The sequence below is a fragment of the Salmo salar genome, chromosome ssa13, assembly GCF_905237065.1.
Source record: "Salmo salar chromosome ssa13, Ssal_v3.1, whole genome shotgun sequence".
In the NCBI taxonomy this organism is placed as follows: Eukaryota; Metazoa; Chordata; class Actinopteri; order Salmoniformes; family Salmonidae; genus Salmo; species Salmo salar.
Genome location: NC_059454.1, coordinates 50,321,130 through 50,341,220, shown reverse-complemented (window position 1 = coordinate 50,341,220; position 20,091 = coordinate 50,321,130). Strand labels below are relative to the sequence as shown.

The 20,091-nt window shown below is 42.0% G+C and overlaps 1 protein-coding gene across 4 annotated transcripts in view; it reads right to left on the bottom strand.

Moving 5' to 3' along the window:
• The window catches only part of LOC106567377 (forkhead box protein J3), a 114,167-nt gene that overhangs the window by 50,003 nt on the left and 44,073 nt on the right, over positions 1 to 20,091 (bottom strand). For 3 of the 4 annotated variants that reach the window (XM_014136545.2, XM_014136544.2, XM_014136548.2), the window contains one exon: positions 5,537 to 5,611. The exons of the other annotated variant lie outside the window; for it this stretch is intronic. In XM_014136545.2, coding sequence (XP_013992020.1) covers positions 5,537 to 5,611 — 75 coding nt within the window. The remainder of the gene's footprint in view (positions 1 to 5,536; positions 5,612 to 20,091) is intronic. 4 annotated transcript variants of the gene reach the window in all.

Below are 20,091 nucleotides of genomic sequence, written 5' to 3'. Positions count from 1 at the left end.
AAATCGGACAGTGTGGTTAGATTACCGAGAGTCTTGTATTTAAAATGGTGTAAAATAGTCATATGTTTGAGAAATTGAAGTAATAGCATTTCTAAGGTATTTGAATAATGCGCCACGGGATTACACTGGCTGTTGAGTAGCGTCCCACCTAGCCCATAGAAGTTAAGTCGGGAGATAGCAATCTTGGGGCACCACGGGAAAACTAATGAGTTAATTGTTACATGAGTAATTTAATCGCGGAATACTTAACTTCTTATGGGCAGGTGGGACGGTAGTGTAAAACTGTTAAAATACATCTGTGAGTATAACAGAACTGATATGGCAGGCGAAACCCCGAGGACAAACCATTCCCCCCCCAAAAAAACTCAGCCTACCACCATTTTCAATGGCTGTCACTTTTATTATAAGGCGAAGTCCTCCCAGATTGCAGTTCCTAGGGCTTCCACTAGATATCAACAGTCTTTCGAAAGAGTATCAGGCTGGTTTTTGGAAAAAATGAGCCAGAAATTGTAGTTTTTCTAGGTGGCTCCCATTTTGGCTGTAGTGTTTCCAAGCGCGTGAATGAGAGCGCGTTCTTTGGTATTTTTCTCCGGTAAAGACAATAACGGTTCTCCGTCTTAAATTTGATCATTTAAGGTTTGATTATAAACGTTGTTCGACTTGTTTGGAAAAGTTTATTAGTAACGTTTGGGATTCATTTTGTATGCGTTTTGATGGAGGGAAACTTGGTGGATTATTGACTGAAGTGCGGCAGCTAACTGAGTTTTTATGGCTATAAAGAAGGATATTATCGAACAAAAGGACCATTTGTGATGTAACTGGGACCTTTTTGAGTGCCAACAGAAGAAAAGCAAAGGTAAGGCAGTTATTATATCGCTATTTCTGACTTTCGTGTCGCACCTGCCGTGTTGAAATATGTTTTTCATGGTTTTGTATGCGGGCGCTGTCCTCAGATAATCGCATGGTGTGCTTTCGCCGTAAAGCCTTTTTGAAATCTGACACAGCGGCTGGATTAACAAGAAGTTAAGCTTTATTCTGATGTATTACACTTGTGATTTTATGAAAGTTAAATATTTATAATTCTGTAGTTTGAATTTCGCGCTCTGCAATTTCACCGGATGTTGGCCAGGTGGGACGCAACCGTCCCACCTGCCCATAAGAATTAAGATGTCTCACACATTGTGTCCACATTTCTTTGTTTGACACAGGCTTAACCTGTTGGGGGTAGGGGGCAGTATTTACACGGCCGGATAAAAAAACATACCCGATTTAATCTGGTTATTACTACTGCCCAGAAACTAGAATATGCATATAATTATTGGCTTTGGATAGAAAACACCCTAACGTTTCTAAAACTGTTTGAATTGTGTCTGTGAGTATAACATAACTCATATGGCAGGCAAAAACCTGAGAAGATTCCTTACAGGAATTGGCTGTCTGACCATTCCTTGAGCTTCTTGACTCTGTTTATTGAAGACTGAGGATCTTTGCTGTAACGTGACACTTCCTACAGCTCCCATAGGCTCTCAGAAGGCGGGAAAAAGCTGAATGATGTATTTCCAGCCACTGGCTGAAAAACATTAGCGCTTTTGGCAAGTGCTCTATCAGAGGACAATGGGCTGAGGCGCGTGCACGAGTCGACCCCATGTTTTTATTTTCTTTCGTCTTTGAACCTAAACACAGATTCCCGGTCGGAATATTATCGCTTTTTTACGAGAAAAATGGCATAAAAATTGATTTTAAACAGCGGTTGACATGCTTCGAAGTACGGTAATGGAATATTTAGATTTTTTTTTGTCACGAAACACTGATTTTGGTGAGTGCTAAACTTGGTGGGTGTCTAAATAGCTAGCCCTGTGATGCCGGGCTATCTACTGAGAATATTGCAAAATGTGCTTTCACCGAAAAGCTATTTTAAAATCGGACATAGCGAGTGCATAGAGGAGTTCTGTATCTATAATTCTTAAAATAATTGTTATGTTTTTTGTGAATGTTTATCGTGAGTAATTTAGTAAATTCACCGGAAGTTTGCGGGGGGTATGCTAGTTCTGAACGTCACATGCTAATGTAAAAAGCTGTTTTTTGATATAAATATGAACTTGATTGAACAAAACATGCATGTATTGTATAACATAATGTCCTAGGGTTGTCATCTGATGAAGATCATCAAAGGTGAGTGCTGCATTTAGCTGTGGTTTGGGTTTATGTGACATTATATGCTAGCTTGAAAAATGGGTGTCTGATTATTTCTGGCTGGGTACTCTGCTGACATAATCTAATGTTTTGCTTTCGTTGTAAAGCCTTTTTGAAATCGGACAGTGTGGTTAGATTAACAAGAGTCTTGTCTTTAAAATGGTGTAAAATAGTCATATGTTTGAGAAATTGAAGTAATAGCATTTCTAAGGTATTTGAATAACGCAACACGGGATTCAACTGGCTGTTGAGTAGGTGGGACGATTTCGTCCCGCCGACCCTTGAGGTTAAGAGTGTCTCAATTAGCAAATTACTAATCTCATGAACTTGGTTTCTGAGGCTACATATAATTACATGAGCTAACTTTAACCCTTTCCAGGGTAACTTATCTAAAACTGAACTCAATGATAATAGGCTGAATTAATTCTAGTTCTGATACTTACAAGGAATTCATGGATTTGTAGCAGATTATGTTCTACAGATTCCTTCTCTGCTTTAGGTAAGCTGCAGTAGGGTGCTCTATTCTTCGTGCCACATTCTGCATAGCTGTCTTGTGGACTGTTGGTTTTCTGATTGGGGTGTTGTCCTGTTAGCATGGGGGGTAGCGAGGTGCTGGCCACTCTGGATGGGGCCCGACGGTGTAGTGTCGAGCTGGCCTCTCTGGAAGGGGCCCGGTGGTACAAGGTGGAGCTGGCCTCTCTGGAAAGGGCCCGGTGGTACAAGGTGGAGCCGGCCTCTCTGGAAGGGGCACGGTGGTACAAGGTGGAGCCGATCTGTCTGGAAGGGGCACGGTGGTACAAGGTGGAGCTGATCTGTCTGGAAGGGGCACGGTGGTACAAGGTGGAGCTGGTCTGTCTGGAAGGGGCACGGTGGTGCAGGTCTCTCTGGAAGGGGCCCGGTGGTGCAGTTTGGAGCTGGTCTCTCTGGAAGGGGCCCGATGGTGCAGGGTGGAGCTGGCCTCTCTGGATGTGGCCCGGTGGTATAGGGTGGTCTTTCTGGGTGGGGGCTGATGGTCACGATCTTGGAGGATGTCTGGCAGAGTTCCTCTTATTTGGGTTTTGCTTTGTCCCAGAGCAGTTTCTTTCAGTTTCCTAGCAAACACCTTGACACCCGGTTTGTTGAAAGTGTACTAGGTCGTACATCAGCTGGGGGTGAATGTCATGGTGGTTTGCTAGGTAAACAGCTTGTACGCACTTCGTCAGTGTCTCATTCACAATTTGAGAAGCTCTTGATAATGCCTTGAATTTCGTGGCTGTAATTCACCCTAAAAAAATTTTTTTTTAAAAAAAATCCATGCCTTCTGCAGCACTTCTCCCTGCACGTCTCACTCACAGGCTACAAGTGAAGAGGGTCTCTCACTCACTCACTCTCACCTGCTGGAACCCTGACCTATTCACCGGACGTGCTACCTGTCCCAGACCTGCTGTTTTCAACTCTCTAGAGACAGCAGGAGCGGTAGAGATAGTCTCAAAGATCGGCTATGAAAAAGCCAACTGACACTTACTCTTGTGTTACTGACTTGTTGCACCCTCGACAACTACTATGATTATTATTATTTGACAATGCTGGTCATTTATGAACATTTGAACATCTAGGCCATGTGCTGTTATAATCTCCACCCGGCACAGCCAGAAGAGGACTGGCCACCCCTCAGCCTGGTTCCTCTCTAGGTTTCTTCCTAGGTTTTGGCCTTTCTAGGGAGTTTTTCCTAGCCACCGTGCTTCTACACCTGCATTGCTTGCTGTTTGGGGTTTTAGGCTGGGTTTCTGTACAGCACTTTGTGATATCAGCTGATGTAAGAAGGGCTATATAAATAAATTTGATTTGATCCTTATCCAATTACGAGGTGCATATTGAAGATATTGGAAGAACTGTCCACATTTACTTTTCGTCAGCCAAAAAGATGAGTAGGCCTAACGAACTGGGAAAGCACTAGCCTATGTCAATCTACTATCCCCCATAGTATGAAAGTTGACCTATTCTATTCTTTGCGAGAAATAAATATTTCAAACAGTCTGGAACAGTTGTTGGATGCGATAGATCCCAAATTAATACAACCACTAGCATAAAAAAAAAAATATCTTACGCAATGAGGCTGACGCAACAGTTCAGTACGCATAACTTAAAACATTAATAAACTATTAGGCTATTTCTTCATATTATACAGTGGCAAGAAAAAGTATGTGATCCTTTGGAATTATCTGGATTTCTACATAAATTGGTCATAAAATTAGATCGGATCTTCATCTAAGTCACAACAGACAAACACAGGTTCCCTGTTATTTAGACTGGTTTATGGAATGAGTTTGGCTGTGGATGTGTTCCGTGTGATGCATGGATGATGAAGTTTGCATTTATCTTTTACAATAAACTGTAAAATTGAGGAACAAAGTTTAAGACCTTTATTTTCCATCAGTACCAAAAAATATTTAGATGCTGTTCAGACAACAATAGTGTGTAGGCGCATTTGTTGCATCATACGTTATGTTACTACTGTTCCAATCACATATGAGATCGTACGCTGCAGGGACCACTCAACAATGATCACAAATATGTGATCGTACACATCAAAGGGTTAATGGTGAAGAGTTGATTATCAGGCTCCTTTTCATCAAATACCAAGATCTGTCGACCATTAGTGATTCCTCCCTTTCTGGCATGGCCAAAGTGCCTAAATGCGGCAGAATACCAAGCAGCAGTATGCATTGTATAGAAGAGCAGGTCAGAGATAGTATTCTTGTCTCCAATTAGGGTATAATCAGCAATTGTCTCTGGGTTTTCCCTTAGAATCAAAAACAAACGCTGCTGTTTAGAATGTTCAGCGTTCTTTTCAGCTGGTAAATCAAATGGGCCAAGCTCCTACTACTGTTGACAATATTCTTTTTACAATTTGTTTTCATTAGAGTTGATTGATTATCATTAATGCGTGCACTTATTCAAATAATGCACCAACTGTGTACACTGATTTTAAACAATGCACTTTTTAGCTATTAAATATGTATTTTAGTGTAATTAACACTGTCCACATCAGTAACAATGTCCCGAATGATTCTACCTCACCTTTATGTGCTTTTGATTTTTTTCTTTCTTATCAAGGCCTGTACTGTCTTTCCTCCAGAAATCCTCCTAAACAATTCCTCTTTCTATTGGTTTATTCTCAGTTTCTCCTCATTCTTCTCGTTGTGCAGGGAAGAGTGAGCATGTCGAAATGACGCATCATATGCAACCTCATTTGTGGGCGATTTGATAGAAAACACACTTGACTCTTGTTTTCTCCTACCAAAACATGTGGTCATTCAAGGTGAAATATGTACTCAGACTATAGTGGTCAGGGAATACTTACTTTTCCAGGGTCATCTTTAGAGCGAGGCACTTTGAGAAAACACTTGTTCAGGGACAGATTATGCCGTATTGAGTTCTAGGAGGGATGAGAGAGAAGAGAACAGGGAGGGCTGTTAGACATGTCTTCACAGCAACATTTTATTTTACCTTTATTTAACCAGGTAAGCTAGTTGAGAACAAGTTCTCATTTACAACTGCGACCTGGCCAAGATAAAGAAAAGCAGTGCGACACAAACAGAGTTACACATGGAATAAACAAGCGTACAGTCACATTATAAAAAAAAGAAAGTCTATATACAGTGTGTGCAAATGGCGTGAGGTTGTAAGGCAATAAATAGGCCATAGTAGCGAAGTAATTACAGTTTAGAAAATTAACACTGGAGTGATAGATGTGCAAGTAGATAGCTGATGATGATGTGCAAGTAGAAATAATGGTGTACAAAAGAGCTGAAAAATAAATCAAAACAATATGGGGATGAGGTAGGTAGATTGGGTGGGCTATTTACAGATGGGCTGTGTACAGCTGCAGCGATCGGTTAGCTGCTCAGATAGATGATGTTTAAAGTTAGTGAGGGAAATATAAGTCTCCAGCATCAGCGATTTTTGCAATTCGTTCCAGTCATTGGCAGCAGAGAACTGGACGAAAAGGCGGCCAAAGGAGGTGTTGGCTTTGGGGATGACCAGTGAGATATACCTGCTGGAGCGCGTGCTACGGGTGGGTGTTGTTATCGTGACCAGTGAGCTGAGATAAGGCGGAGCTTTACCTAGCATAGACTTATAGATGACCTGGAGCCAGTGGGTCTGGCAACAAATATGTAGCAAGGGCCAGCCGACTAGAGCATACAGGTCGCAGTGGTGGGTAGTATATGGGGCTTTGGCGACAAAACGGATGGCACTGTGATAGACTGCATCCAGTTTGCTGAGTAGAGTATTGGAAGCAATTTTGTAAATGACATCACCAAAGTCGAGGATCGGTAGGATAGTCAGTTTTACAAGGGTATGTTTGGCGGCGTGAGCGAAATAGGACAGCATATCATTTTTCACTCTGTATGACTAAAAGAAGTAAATACTTCCAGGGCACATTACCTGCCACACACCCTCCCAGGCACCTGTTAGTTAGGCCAACTAGATCTATTTCGCTGTGCTCTATTGTTTTCCAGGTCAAGAAAACTCAAACAGTATTAGATGGTTGATTATGCAATGGAGACAGTGCATTTGTGATGCAGTACTAAACAAAGCATGCCATGGCTAGCATCACTGAATTTAATTGGATTTTGGGTATAAAAAACAAATATAAAAAAAATACATACACAGTGTACAAAACATTAGGTACTGCTCTTTCCATGACAGACTGACCTGGTGAAATCCACTTCACCTGTTAAATCCACTTCAATCAGTTTAGAATTTTTTTATTTATTTCTCCTTTATTTAACCTCTTACATCTAGACGTTCCGCTAGCGGAACACCTGCTCCAATATCCAATGATAGGGCGTGGCGCGAATTACAAATTCCTCAAAAATACAAAAACTTCAATTTTTCAAACATATGACTATTTCACAGCATTTTAAAGATAAGACTCTCCTTTATCTAACCACACTGTCCGATTTCAAAAAGGCTTTACAACGAAAGCAAAACATTAGATTATGTCAGCAGAGTACCAAGCCAGAAATAATCAGACACCCATTTTTCAAGCTAGCATATGTCACAAAAACCCAGAAGACAGCTAAATGCAGCACTAACCTTTGATGATCTTCATCAGATGACAACCCTAGGACATTATGTTATACAATACATGCATGTTTTGTTCAATCAAGTTCATATTTATATCAAAAAACAGCTTTTTACATTAGCATGTGACGTTCAGAACTAGCATACCCCCCCCGCAAACTTCCGGCGAATTCACTAAGCATTTACTAAATTACTCACGATAAACGTTCACAAAAAGCATAACAATTATTTTAAGAATTATAGATACAGAACTCCTCTATGCACTCGATATGCTTTTTGGTGAAAGCACATTTTGCAATATTCTAAGTACATAGCCCAGCCATCACGGGCTAGCTATTTAGACACCCGGCAAGTTTAGCCTTCACCAAAATCAGATTTACTATTATAAAAGTTTGATTACCTTTTGTTGTCTTCGTCAGAATGCACTCCCAGGACTGCTACTTCAATAACAAATGTTGGTTTGGTCCAAAATAATCCATCGTTATATCCGAATAGCGGCGTTTTGTTCGTGCGTCCCAGACACTATCCGAAATGGTAAATCAGGGTCGCGCGCATGGCGCAATTCGTGACAAAAAATTCGAAATATTCCATTACCGTACTTCGAAGCATGTCAACCGCTGTTTAAAATCAATTTTTATGCAATTTATCTCGTAAAAAAGCGATAATATTCCGACCGGGAATCTTCTTTTCGGCAAACGGAGGAAAAATCACAAAGACGGGGGCGGCCAGGGCACGCGCCTAAGCCCACAGTCCCTTGATCGGCCACTTGAGAAAGGCGACATTCAGGTTTTTCCCGGGCTCTGAGCGCCCATGGAAGACGTAGGAAGTGTCACGTTAGAGCAGAGATCCTTTGTAAAAGATAGAGATGGCAAAGAAGTTCAAGAAATGGTCAGACAGGCCACTTCCTGTAAAGGAATCTCTCAGGTTTTGACCTGCCATTTGAGTTCTGTTATACTCACAGACACCATTCAAACAGTTTTAGAAACTTTGGAGTGTTTTCTATCCAAAGCCAATAATTATATGCATATTCTAGTTACTGGGCAGGAGTAGTAACCAGATTAAATCGGGTACGTTTTTTATCCAGCCGTGAAAATACTGCCCCCTAGCCATAACAGGTTAAGCATGTCCCAGTTTAGGTCACCTAGCAGCACGAGCTCTGAAGATAGATGGGGGGCAATCAGTTCACATATGGTGTCTAGAGCACAGCTGGGGGCAGAGGGTGGTCTATAGCAGGCGGCAACGGTGAGAGACTTGTTTTTAGAGGATTTTTAGATGGATTTTTAAAAGTAGAAGTTCAAATTGTTTGGGTACAGACCAGGATAGTAGGACAGATCTCTGCAGTAGATTGCAACACCGCCCCCTTTGGCCGTTCTATCTTGTCTGAAAATGTTGTAGTTAGGGATGAAGATTTCAGTTTTTGGTGGACTTCCTAAGCCAGGATTCAGACACGGCTAGGACATCCGGGTTAGCAGAGTGTGCTAAAGCATTGAATAAAACAAACTTAGGGAGAAGGCTTCTAATGTTAACATGCATGAAACCAAGGCAATTACGGTTACAGAAGTCATCAAAAGAGAGCACCTGGGGAATAGGAGTGGAGCTAGGCACTGCAGGGCCTGGATTCACCTCTACATCACCAGAGGAATAGAGGAGGACTATGGTAAGGGTACGGCTAAAAGCTATGAGAATTTGTCGACTATGACGTCCAGAATAGAGAGTAAAAGGAGCAGGTTTCTGGGGGCGATAAAATAGCTTCAAGGTATAATGTACAGACAAAGGTATGGAGAGATGGAGAAGAGACAGGTTAAAGGATTTTTAAGCCTTGAGACATGGAGTGTGTATGTGTGCCATTCAGAGGTTAAAATGGGCAAGACAATGATTTAAGTGCCTTTGAATGGGCTATGGTACTGGTTGCTAGGCGCACCGGTTTGAGTGTGTCAAGAACTGAATCACTGCTGGGTTTTTCAAGCTCAACAGTATCCCATGTGCATCAAGAATGGTCCACCACCCAAAGGACATTCAGCCAACTTGAGACAACTTTGGGAAGCATTGGAGTCAACAACTGGAGTCGACATGGGTAACGCTTGACACCTTCTAGAGCCCATACACCAATGAATTGAGACTGTTGTGGTGGCAAAAGGGGGCGCAACAATGCTAGGAAGGTGTTCCTAATGTTTTGTACACTCAGTTTGTATCAAACAAGATGTGCATTATCCAAAGGATAAGTGTTTCTCAATGGTAAAACATTCTCACTTATGGTAGTGGAAACCTATGGAGCTAGCAGCCTCTCCCATCCTGTTGGTGTGTAGCTCCTGTACCTACATTATAACACAGTAAAGCTCCAGTGCAGCTGGCCTGACATGAACGGTCTTCTCCTTCAGGGCTCCTAATAAATCCACTGGGGAGAGAAGACGACGGAGTACTGCGCTCTATTTCCCCTTTCTTCTTCTTAATATCCCTTCCGCTCTATCAGCAGTTGGGTCTGCATTCACTCCTCACCGTCTCAATCCTCTCTCCACCTCTTATGTGAGCTGAATGCCTATGGTGCAAATAGAGGAAAAGGAGTCAGAGTAGGGCCGAGTATGTAAGTATGTCCTTCACTTGAGAATGCAGCATGCTAAGACAGAGTGACTACCTGAAATACAAATTAATTTGTGTCCATGGCATCCTATGCTGGACAGTTTTCCAAAGAGATTAAACCATGATCCAAAACACACACAAATATCCCTGTATTAAAAACCACCAGGCCTCACACACACACACACACACACACCGACGACAGCTTTGTCTACTACTCCGAGCGGTGACATCATTGGTCCCCCAAAAGACAGATATAGACAGCTGAAGACTGAGCACATCTCTCCACAATGAGGCCTCTTCACCAGTTACTTTACTGTAGTAAGCCAGCCCCCCCCCCAGCGGTATCGGGGCATAAACCGTTACCACGACGAGAGACAGTGCCGCTCTCACTGAATGGGCTGATTTTGTCATAACCCGACATGATGGCATTGACAATAATGCACTGAGTGGCTACGATGGGAATAGAGATAATGTTATTCGCTGACGCATCCGCCCATTTGTGACGGAGTTGAGTGAATAAGTAGCTTATTGGGCACACCTGGGGCTTTGCTACTGCCCAGCTTCTAAATTAATCTTGGTGAAAGGCGGCATAAAGGTGGAAAAGCAGATTGTCGAATTTACATCATAGTCTACTTCCTTGTTCTCCAGTTACATTTGGGGATGTGGGGATTCGAGATTATAATAATCATTGTGACTATTATTAGTTAGAACTCTGCTTTAGTAATATCTATGATGAGTAAAGGGTTGCAGGCTGTTACGTAAGGCTTATGCTGAAGCATGACAAGAGCCAGTTTGAAAAATGTGGGGTTTTCGGATGCACAGAAAGAGAGAGAGGCTGGAGCTTTTCTGCAGATGGCTAGAGGATATAGGCCAGAATGTGACATAAGCATGCTGAAGCTATTAGCTAAGAGTGCAATGTGTGACAGTGCTTTTGGTGATTGACAGTAATAGGGCCCTATAAAATCTGTATATTTTCTTTTCCCAAATTCCGTTTAGTTTTCCCAGGTTTCCGTTGTCCCCTGTTTTTTTAGGTTCACTCAAAATAACACTTTTTAAAATAGAAAATCAAATAAAGTCGATGTTTAAGTCCACAGCAATTGGATTGATGCAAATAATCATGATACTGTATCATTCTGCCAGGTATGTATAGACTACTTTGTAGTTAACATTTCATTGACAAGGTTTAAGGGGAAGCCTTTCCATCTATTAGACAATTTTTATTAGCATCATCGCTAAGGGCTACACAAAGTGGTAGCTGCGTGCACTACACACACAGACGGGGAATTCTCATTGCCTCATCAGAAAGTTGCAAGAAATACAAATCACTGATGCATTGTGATCAACTGGGCAAATTAATACATTTACCGTAATTTCCGGACTATAAGCCACTACTTTTTTCCCACGCTTTGAATCTCGCGGCTTAAACAATGACGCGGCTAATATATGGATTTTTCCCGCTTTCAAATTAAAAAAAGAAATAAAACATTCTGTGACGTGCTCAGTTTTTTGGCGGCATGAAGCTTTCATTAGACCAATGAAATTGCCGAACGGGTTAAGGTCAAACAAATGTTTTGTTTACTGTTTAGATTAAATCGAGCGTGCTCAAACTTACCATCATTCTGATTACGCTAGTCATTTTGACACCCTCATCATGGCAAAGACACGGAGAAATGCATATGATGCATCTTTCAAGTTGAAGGCGATTGATCTGGCTGTTGGAAAAGGAAATAGAGCTGCTGCACGGGAGCTTGGTCTGGAGAAATGACTTTCTTGGTAGGCTACTGTTTACTGCTAATTTTTAATTTTTTGTTACAAGCCGTGTTTCGTTAAAGCCTACCGGTATTTATTTTTGTTACAAGCCGTGTTTCATTAAAGCCTATTTATTTTTGTTACAAGGCGTGTTTCGTTAAAGCCGTGTTTCGTTAAAGCCTATTTATTTTTGTTACAAGCCGTTTTTCGTTAAAGCCTGTGTAAAGTTCATTTGTTTCAATGTACCGGTAGGCACCTGCGGCTTATAGACATGTGCGGCTTATTTATGTTCAAAATAATAATTTTAAAACAATTCAGTGGGTGCGGCTTATATTCAGGTGCGCTCAATAGTCCGGAAATTATGGTAGTTGATTCCCTACTAAGTTCAATACATTTTTGAATATTGTTGAATTCCGTTTTGTCTGGATTCTGTGATTCCGTCCGCCTTCTGTATATCGCAGATTTTATAGGGCCCTAACACTAGTCAAAGTGAATCGGAGCGCTGGAGATTTATAGGTCTAAGAGGGTGATGTGTGGGCTATGGTGAAGATACAGGGTCTACACTGAGTGTACAAAACAATAGGAACGCCTGCTCTTTCCATGACATAGATTGACCTGGTTAATCAATGTGTTGGATTCTAACTTTAAATATATACTTATTCATGTTTCTATACTAGAACTACTTTACATGTATAATGTAATTTTTAAATTACATGGATCTTATGGAGAGGACAAAAGGGCAACAGTCTGGTTTCAGTCGCTGGTAAGGTTGGATAGCCGTGGATTAGGGAGGAGTGAGCAATGTGGGCCGAGGTCAGGTCAGATGAAGTGACAAGGAACAGTTCTATTACACACACACCACGTAAGTTCCTGCCTAGCAACAGAGATGTATTGGCTGCCTATATGTGCAAGGAGGAGACTAATAAGAGGGTATAAATACTTGTGCTGGTGGAACTATATCTTTGTCTTTTCAGCTGTTTGACCCAGTGGGTGAATAAACCTGGTTTGAGCTTTGACTAGTTGTCAGTTTTTCCACTCTGTCTGAACCAAATAGTTGGCATTGTCAGCAGGATTTTCCACGATTAACAGTCAAACCGGAGAGTCCGAATCAGTGGAGCAGGAGCGGGCACAAAAAAAACAAGGTAGGCACAGTTCCTACACTCATTCTGACATCTTGGGGAGTCATAGGATAAATACAAATTATAGGATACAAATCTAAAAGTCCCATTGTGTAACATCCGGTCGTGGATAAAGGGTAAGTCACGGACATGGTGGTTGGTCCCTGTGGAGGGCAAGAAGTCCCGGACAGGGTGGTCCCTGTGGAGGGCAAGAAGTCCCGGACAGGGTGGTCCCTGTGGAGGGCAAGAAGTCCCGGACAGGGTGGTCCCTGTGGAGGGCAAGAAGTCCCGGACCGGGTGGTCCCTGTGGGGGGCAAGAAGTCCCGGACAGGGTGGTCCCTGTGGGGGGCAAGAAGTCCCGGACAGGGTGGTCCCTGTGGGGGGCAAGAAGTCCCGGACAGGGTGGTCCCTGTGGAGGGCAAGAAGTCCCGGACAGGGTGGTCCCTGTGGAGGGCAAGAAGTCCCGGACAGGGTGGTCCCTGTGGGGGCAAGAAGTCCCGGACAGGGTGGTCCCTGTGGGGGCAAGAAGTCCCGGACAGGGTGGTCCCTGTGGGGGCAAGAAGTCCCGGACAGGGTGGTCCCTGTGGAGGGCAAGAAGTCCCGGACAGGGTGGTCCCTGTGGAGGGCAAGAAGTCCCGGACAGGGTGGTTCCTGTAGGTTGTAGAGAAGTAGTCCATGGAGAAAGTCAACAGGAGGGAACGTGGATGGTGATAAAAGGTTTCCTATAAGTTCTGGAGGAGAGCCACATTCATGGTTAGAAAAGCAAAACGATAACAATAAGGAGTAAGGTTGGTTTATGCAGATTGTGGAAATAGAGACAACTGTGAATAATTTTGGTTGTGTGTGTTGACAACAGTGATATGAGGCGTAACACTGGTATAAGACATTAGGTCACCCGTATTCACCAGTAGTAAATTAGCAGACGCTTCAGTATTGGTTCAAATACAAGATATCAGGTGCCGTGACTAATTAATACCATAACTACTCTCCGGGGAAGTGGGTATTACTATCTTCGAAAATAGTTAGTAGATGGTGTGTATTAGAGCTGTGAATGAGGAAATCCAAACACCATAAACAACGTCGAGGGAGGGGGCAGGAATAGCCACTTTTGAAATGGAATCCGTGGTTTCTGACACTCCCGAAAAGTGGGAATATAAGAGGAAAACTATAGTAAAGCCATGGATGCACTAAAATAAGTGCACAATCAAACTAGCAATTAGGCTCAAGTAATGGTTAAATTGAGCAAAGTGGATCAAATTGGTCAGCACTTTCATGCTGACGAAAAATTCCAATCTAATAATGAATTCAGAGATGCTATTGTGAGTTGGCACAATGACAAAGAAAAAATCAAAAGCGCAATAGACCAGCATGTTTGAAACCTGTTATCAAAACGTCTATTGCGGGGGTAATGGATCAACATTGTCACTGGGATGAAATAGTACAGCCGGCCTTAAGAGTGGAATCTAATTCTGCTCACTTCGCAACCGTGCGTGTGGTTAATACAGCCACTGCGAAAGTCACTAACAGTGGTTTCAATGACCAAGGTAAGACAAAGAAACAAGGAGGAAAGGGCAGTGAATCAGTCCCAAGGCGCCAGGTGTCAGAGCCCTGTTTTAGGTGTGGGACCGTTGGTCATTGGAAAAGTGAGTGTAGGGCAGCAGAGGAGCCTACTGCACCCGCTCCCTCTGGAGGGAATGCTGTGATTCAGGCATTCGCCGCATTAGCAGAAGAAAAACAGCAGACACTCGAGAGCAGCGGTGCAAGGGAGCTCGAAATAGGCAAAATTTACAACAGGAAAAAGTATTACATTCAGCAAGGTAACGGCCAGAATCGAAAGCAATAGAACTATTATCCATGTTTATACGAAATGACAGGGGAATGGATTCTAAAAAGGTAACAAGTTAAAACACTCCTTGCAAACTCAGAAAACCGTATTTATTTATTATCTCGTGAGACACTTTATTCTGTCTTATTCTGAAATAGCTTTATGGAACTGACGAAAGGGTTATGAGAAATTAGAGGAGTTAATATTGTGAGTAATTGTTTGTAGAGTTTTGAAAAAGCAATTCTGTCAAGCGACAGTATTCGGGGTTACAAAACCTAGAATTACTTTTTTTTTTAAATGTTGTAGTGCGGTGGTTACGCAAAATCATGGGGAAGAGAGAGACATATACATCATATACGGGAGTAAATTGTTAGACTCGGTGGTGAGAGGAATGTCGCCATGTCTAAGGGTAGCACAAGCTACATAAACGTTGGGATGGATTAAAACAAACAATTAATGAATGGAGGGAGGACTGTGGACTCCTGGTGAACAGAATTGCTTATGTTTTGTTTGGAATTAAAACCTGTGTGTTGCTGATTAAGATTTAGCATATTGAATACCAATGAAATTTACATTCTCTCTTCCAGGAGAGGATGGGGTGTCCCCATCTCTCTTGTTGAAATGCTTCCCGAGGCTGTTGTCTTTGGAGAGCAGTTAGTGAAATTCTGCAGTGTTATGAAGTATAAAAGTACCCGGATCCGGCCGTAAAGGGAGCTTTATTTTAACCACACCCACCAGCACACACAACCCAAAAGTTATGAAATGTAAATATTTGTTAAGTGGTGTTAACCTTTTCATACGTGAGTTCCAAATATCGCTAACGGTTGCTTCAGCATGAGTTGTTTTATGCACGTGATGTCAGAATGCACTCACTGTTCCAAAATGTGATTGTTACGCAACAGGACAGTTAACGCGCGCTGCCTGCTAATTATCTACAGGCTGTTTCAACTTGCCAATTTCTAACAAGTTGTATTTTAACAGTTTGAATTGAGAGGTGTTCCGTCTCCTCATTAATTCACATAGAAATAACCCATTTCAGAGTTGGACAATTTTATGTTTGAGGCTTTACTGAGCAGGACAAACTTCCCTCTTCGAGGAAAGCCCTTCCCCATTTTTTCCACACATCAAGTATGCAGACATTTGCAGTCTTGCGCGAACTGGCAAATTTTCTGGCTGGTGCTCGCTTTGCCTCCATTGTTGTTTTCCTTACAAATAACAACTTTGGACATGTGTGCGTTCCTTATTTTCTGTATACTGCGTTGTCATTTCTAATGTAGCGTTAATAAGTATGTATGTATGCATGCCTGCATGGAGCATAATGTATTTACAGTATAATTCACGGTTTCAAGTACTGGTGACAAATAATGCATTCCGATTATTGCACAAATTGTAATGGACACCTATGTGTGTAAAATACTTTTTTGAAGGTGGTACTGATTATAATGAGCTAATGCTAAGCTATGTGTGGTGCCATGTTTGTTGACATTATACAATGCATTATGGGTGTCACGTAAACATCTGTCAGACAAAATATGTTATAATGGAGGTGGAATGGTTCACTGATCATTCGGGTAAACTTCTGGAAGTGAATGATCGTAGACTAACCCCCCCCAACATGCATACTGCAAACAGACCAAACTCATCTGGTCTCCTCTTATCATTGGTTGACGTGAAAAACAAACATGGCGGTGCGTACAAACTACCCATCATCGGATTACTTTCAATTTCTAGAAAGTGTTTTACGCAATTATTTCCATCAATGTTGAGCTCACCCGTGTGGAATTATAAATAGCAATTACTATTCTCTAATTCATATTGTGGTTTCTGTCAGCCGAGAGTTTTCTAAATATGTGTTAAATCAATATTTCCTCAGTTAGCGCTAAGACAAAAACAGCTTACATTTTCCGGTTTGGATGACTGGGTATGCTGTTGCTACTTCTGTGAATGTCTGAACATGGCATCCAAAAATAAACTGGTCACATTCAGGGCATAACTTTGTAAGGACAGTGTTTGTGCAAAATGTTTGTGTGGCTAGCTCAAATGCTGATCGAAACTGGACGTTCTAAATAAGTGTTCTAATCAAACCGGTTTGTTTGAGCGTAAGCTGCAGGGACCACTGTAGAATGATCACACCCGTTTGTTGGTACATGTGAAAAGGTTAATACCGTGTCTGATTTAATTGTGTGGGGTCTTTTAATTTGGTTTTAGTAGGGTCTTCACAGGTTAGAAAGGATGCACCTTAAAGGGCACACACATTACATTTTCTGAAGTATCTATTGTTCGAATGTTGGTTGCACCCATGTATATTCTCCTGATAAGAAAGGTACAGTACTGAATAGCACAATGTAAACCAGGTATGCAGAATGATGGAAATGTTTGAAATGTTTTTAAATAAGTAGTCTGAAGTACAGGGAAAGAAAGGGGAAAGAAAATACTTGGTGTTAAATAACCTTTGTCCTGACTTTCTGGTGAGGCCTGATTACCCTCACTAGAAAGGATAGAGACATTGGGTGAGATTTAAGTATAATGTGAATAAGTGTATCGCTGTTGTTTTGAAGTTTTGTTTTTGTCTCAATAGATTAGGTCTGCTGTATGGACGGGATTTCTCCCTAATTGTTAGCCCTCTAACACCCTGACCATGTAACTCTATGGTGAGGTCGCCAATATGATAAGGGAGTATAAGCCAATTTGAAAAATGGTTTCAACAGTGTGTTGGTACACTGACATTTGTCTTCGGAATTTTGTATTGAGAAAATTGGGAATGTAATGTGTCATACAGTGAATAGTTGTTTGGACTTTCTGAATTTGAAATGCCTTAAACTGTTGTTTTGGTCTGTCCTCTCTCGAAGTTAAGGCGATAGTGACTCCAAATGTTATCTAGATAATAATTAGAGTGAGGACAGTGTGAGCTTCACACCCTCTAACCGGCTGAAGTAATGGCGACAAAGGTGTTCACTACAGCCTTGTCTTTCATCACTCCTACCCGAGACCAAGCCAGCAACCTATGTACAAGTGTCAGGAGTGCGGCATGTGTCCTGAGAGTGTGCTTGTGAAGTGAGCATGGAGAGAAATAAGGCCCAAACTCTTATCATGCTGCTGATGCACTGGTGGGAAAATGGACAAGACAAAATGGAGGTAGAGGCTCAGCTGAGAAATTCAGATTATTCTCCAGATTTTGAAAATCGGGATATCAAAAGGCATGAGTAACATATGTGCTATTGGGAGATGAACTGCAACGCTATCTGAGGAAGAAAATGAAGACACGGCAGAAGAATGACTCCCGGGAAGGAGGGGGGTGGTCAACTGTGCCCGTAAATTGATTTATGGTTGCCCTAAACTGTTTATTTGGGGTATCAGGTTGATTGTGTAGGTCTGCACACTGGGAAATGTGTTGTAATTTAGATAAAAATGCATTGAGATACCGATCTGTCATTAAGGTCCTGGAGTGGCCTAGCCAGTCTCCAGACCTTAATCCCATAGAAAATCTGTGGAGGGAGCTGAAGGTTCGAGTTGCCTAACGTCAGCCTCGAAACCTTAATGACTTGGAGAAGATCTGCAAAGAGGAGTGGGACAAAATCCCTCCTGAGATGTGTGCAAACCTGGTGGCCAACTACTTATACTTATACTTATTTCCCTCATTAAAATGCAAATGAATTTATAACATTTTTGACATGCGTTTTTCTTTATTTTTTTGTTATTCTGTCTCTCACTGTTCAAATAAAACCTACCATTAAAATTATAGACTGATCATTTCTTTGCCAGTGGGCAAAAGTACAAAATCAGCAGGGGATCAAATACTTTTTCCCCCCTCACTGTATGGCTTTCTGGATGATACAGTACAACGAACTACTTACAAGGCTTGTAGTCTGCGTCTTACTTTAACACCCGAGGATGAAGGAGACTGGCATGGAGACCAGCATCCCATTGGCATAGAACAGAACGGATGGATGGTCCTGGTCCCAATCTCATCAAGGGTGGTGTGAAATTACTAAACATGTATTCTCTCTTCCCTGTTCAAGTCAATATTTTTTCTAGGTGGCGTGGAACATGAGTGATCATTGTTCCAGAGGGATTGTTGGAAACTGACTAATTGACTTGAGCATGTTTATACCTATATAAGTGGCCTAGCAGTAGTTGTGGCTTGGATTGAATGATTTATGTGCAAATGTATTTGTGGCTAGAGGCAAAGTACATACGGGGCCTGTGTTTGAGACAGAATGTTGGCATAAAGTGCATTAGTTGCAGACTGGCAGGACCGACATTGGTGCATTCGATGGAGTAAAAGCAAGGTATTAACGTCACAGGGAATTGGGAAAGCGGAATTGAATATGACTGGGGCGGAGATTTGTAAGGCTCATAGATTAAGGAAGTGGGTAATAGAGGCTCTGGGGAACAATATCACTCCTCTGTGTATAGTGTTACAGGGGATAGCGCGTAGTAGATGAAGGACAGCTAACTGTGCACAATATAGAGGCTACTATGAAGTCAAGTTGAACGTCACACAGACCCAGATCATTTTGGGAGTAGCAGAGATAGAGTTGTCATTTCAGACACTAAATTGTCAATGTTCAGTGAGGGGTTGTTCGCTGTAATAATAGCGTCACATCTCCTGAAGAGTGTGATTAAGAAACATGTGACTCAGTTTTGTAAAGAAGGTTGGACACTCTTCCAACCATACTAATCTCTCCCCCATTCCTAACCACCAGCAGTGGGACCGAGTGACGGTAACAGGAAAGTATTAGAAGGTGGCTGCTTAGCAACCGTTGGGACTCAATGTTTACACTGTAACGAGGGTGTTCACAAAAGGGGTGGGGTGTAGATCACGCTTGGGATGCGAGATGTGTACCTAACCAGGGCACAAGGAAGTATTATCCAACAGATAACGACTGCAGCAGAACATAGGATGTCATTGGAGATGTTGGTGGCTAGAAAACCGGGTAGGAGTTGGGAGACAGGTAGGGAGTATCTGAAAGATCCAGTTCTAGATCTATCAGTGAAACACAAAGGCAATAGGAGATCAGGAGCAGGAGACACAATCAATGCAAAAGCTATTCTCAAGGCAGTATTTGTACGGACAGTAACTGAAGAAGCAGTAGTAGTTGTGAAGGATGCTATAGTAACAGAATGGAACAGGACTACAGCACAAATGAGGGGTATTTTGAAGTGTGCATCATGGGCAGTGTAAGTTGTAGCAGGGGTTACCTTGGTAGCATTGCTGGGATATCACCTTCTGAGGGCATTGATGTTGAAATGTACACTACCGTTCAAAAGTTTGGGGTCACTTAGAAATGTCCTTGTTTTTGAAAGAAAAGCACATTTTTTGTCCATTAAAATAACATCAAATTGATCAGAAATACAGTGTAGACATTGTTAATGTTGTAGATGATTATTGTAACTGGAAACGGCTGATTTGTAATGGAATATCTACATAGGCGTACAGAGGCCCATTATCAGCAACCATCGCTCCTGTGTTCGTGGCATGATGTGTTAGCTAATTCAATTTTAAAAGGATAATTGATCATTAGAAAACCCTTTTGCAATTATGTTAGCACAGCTGAA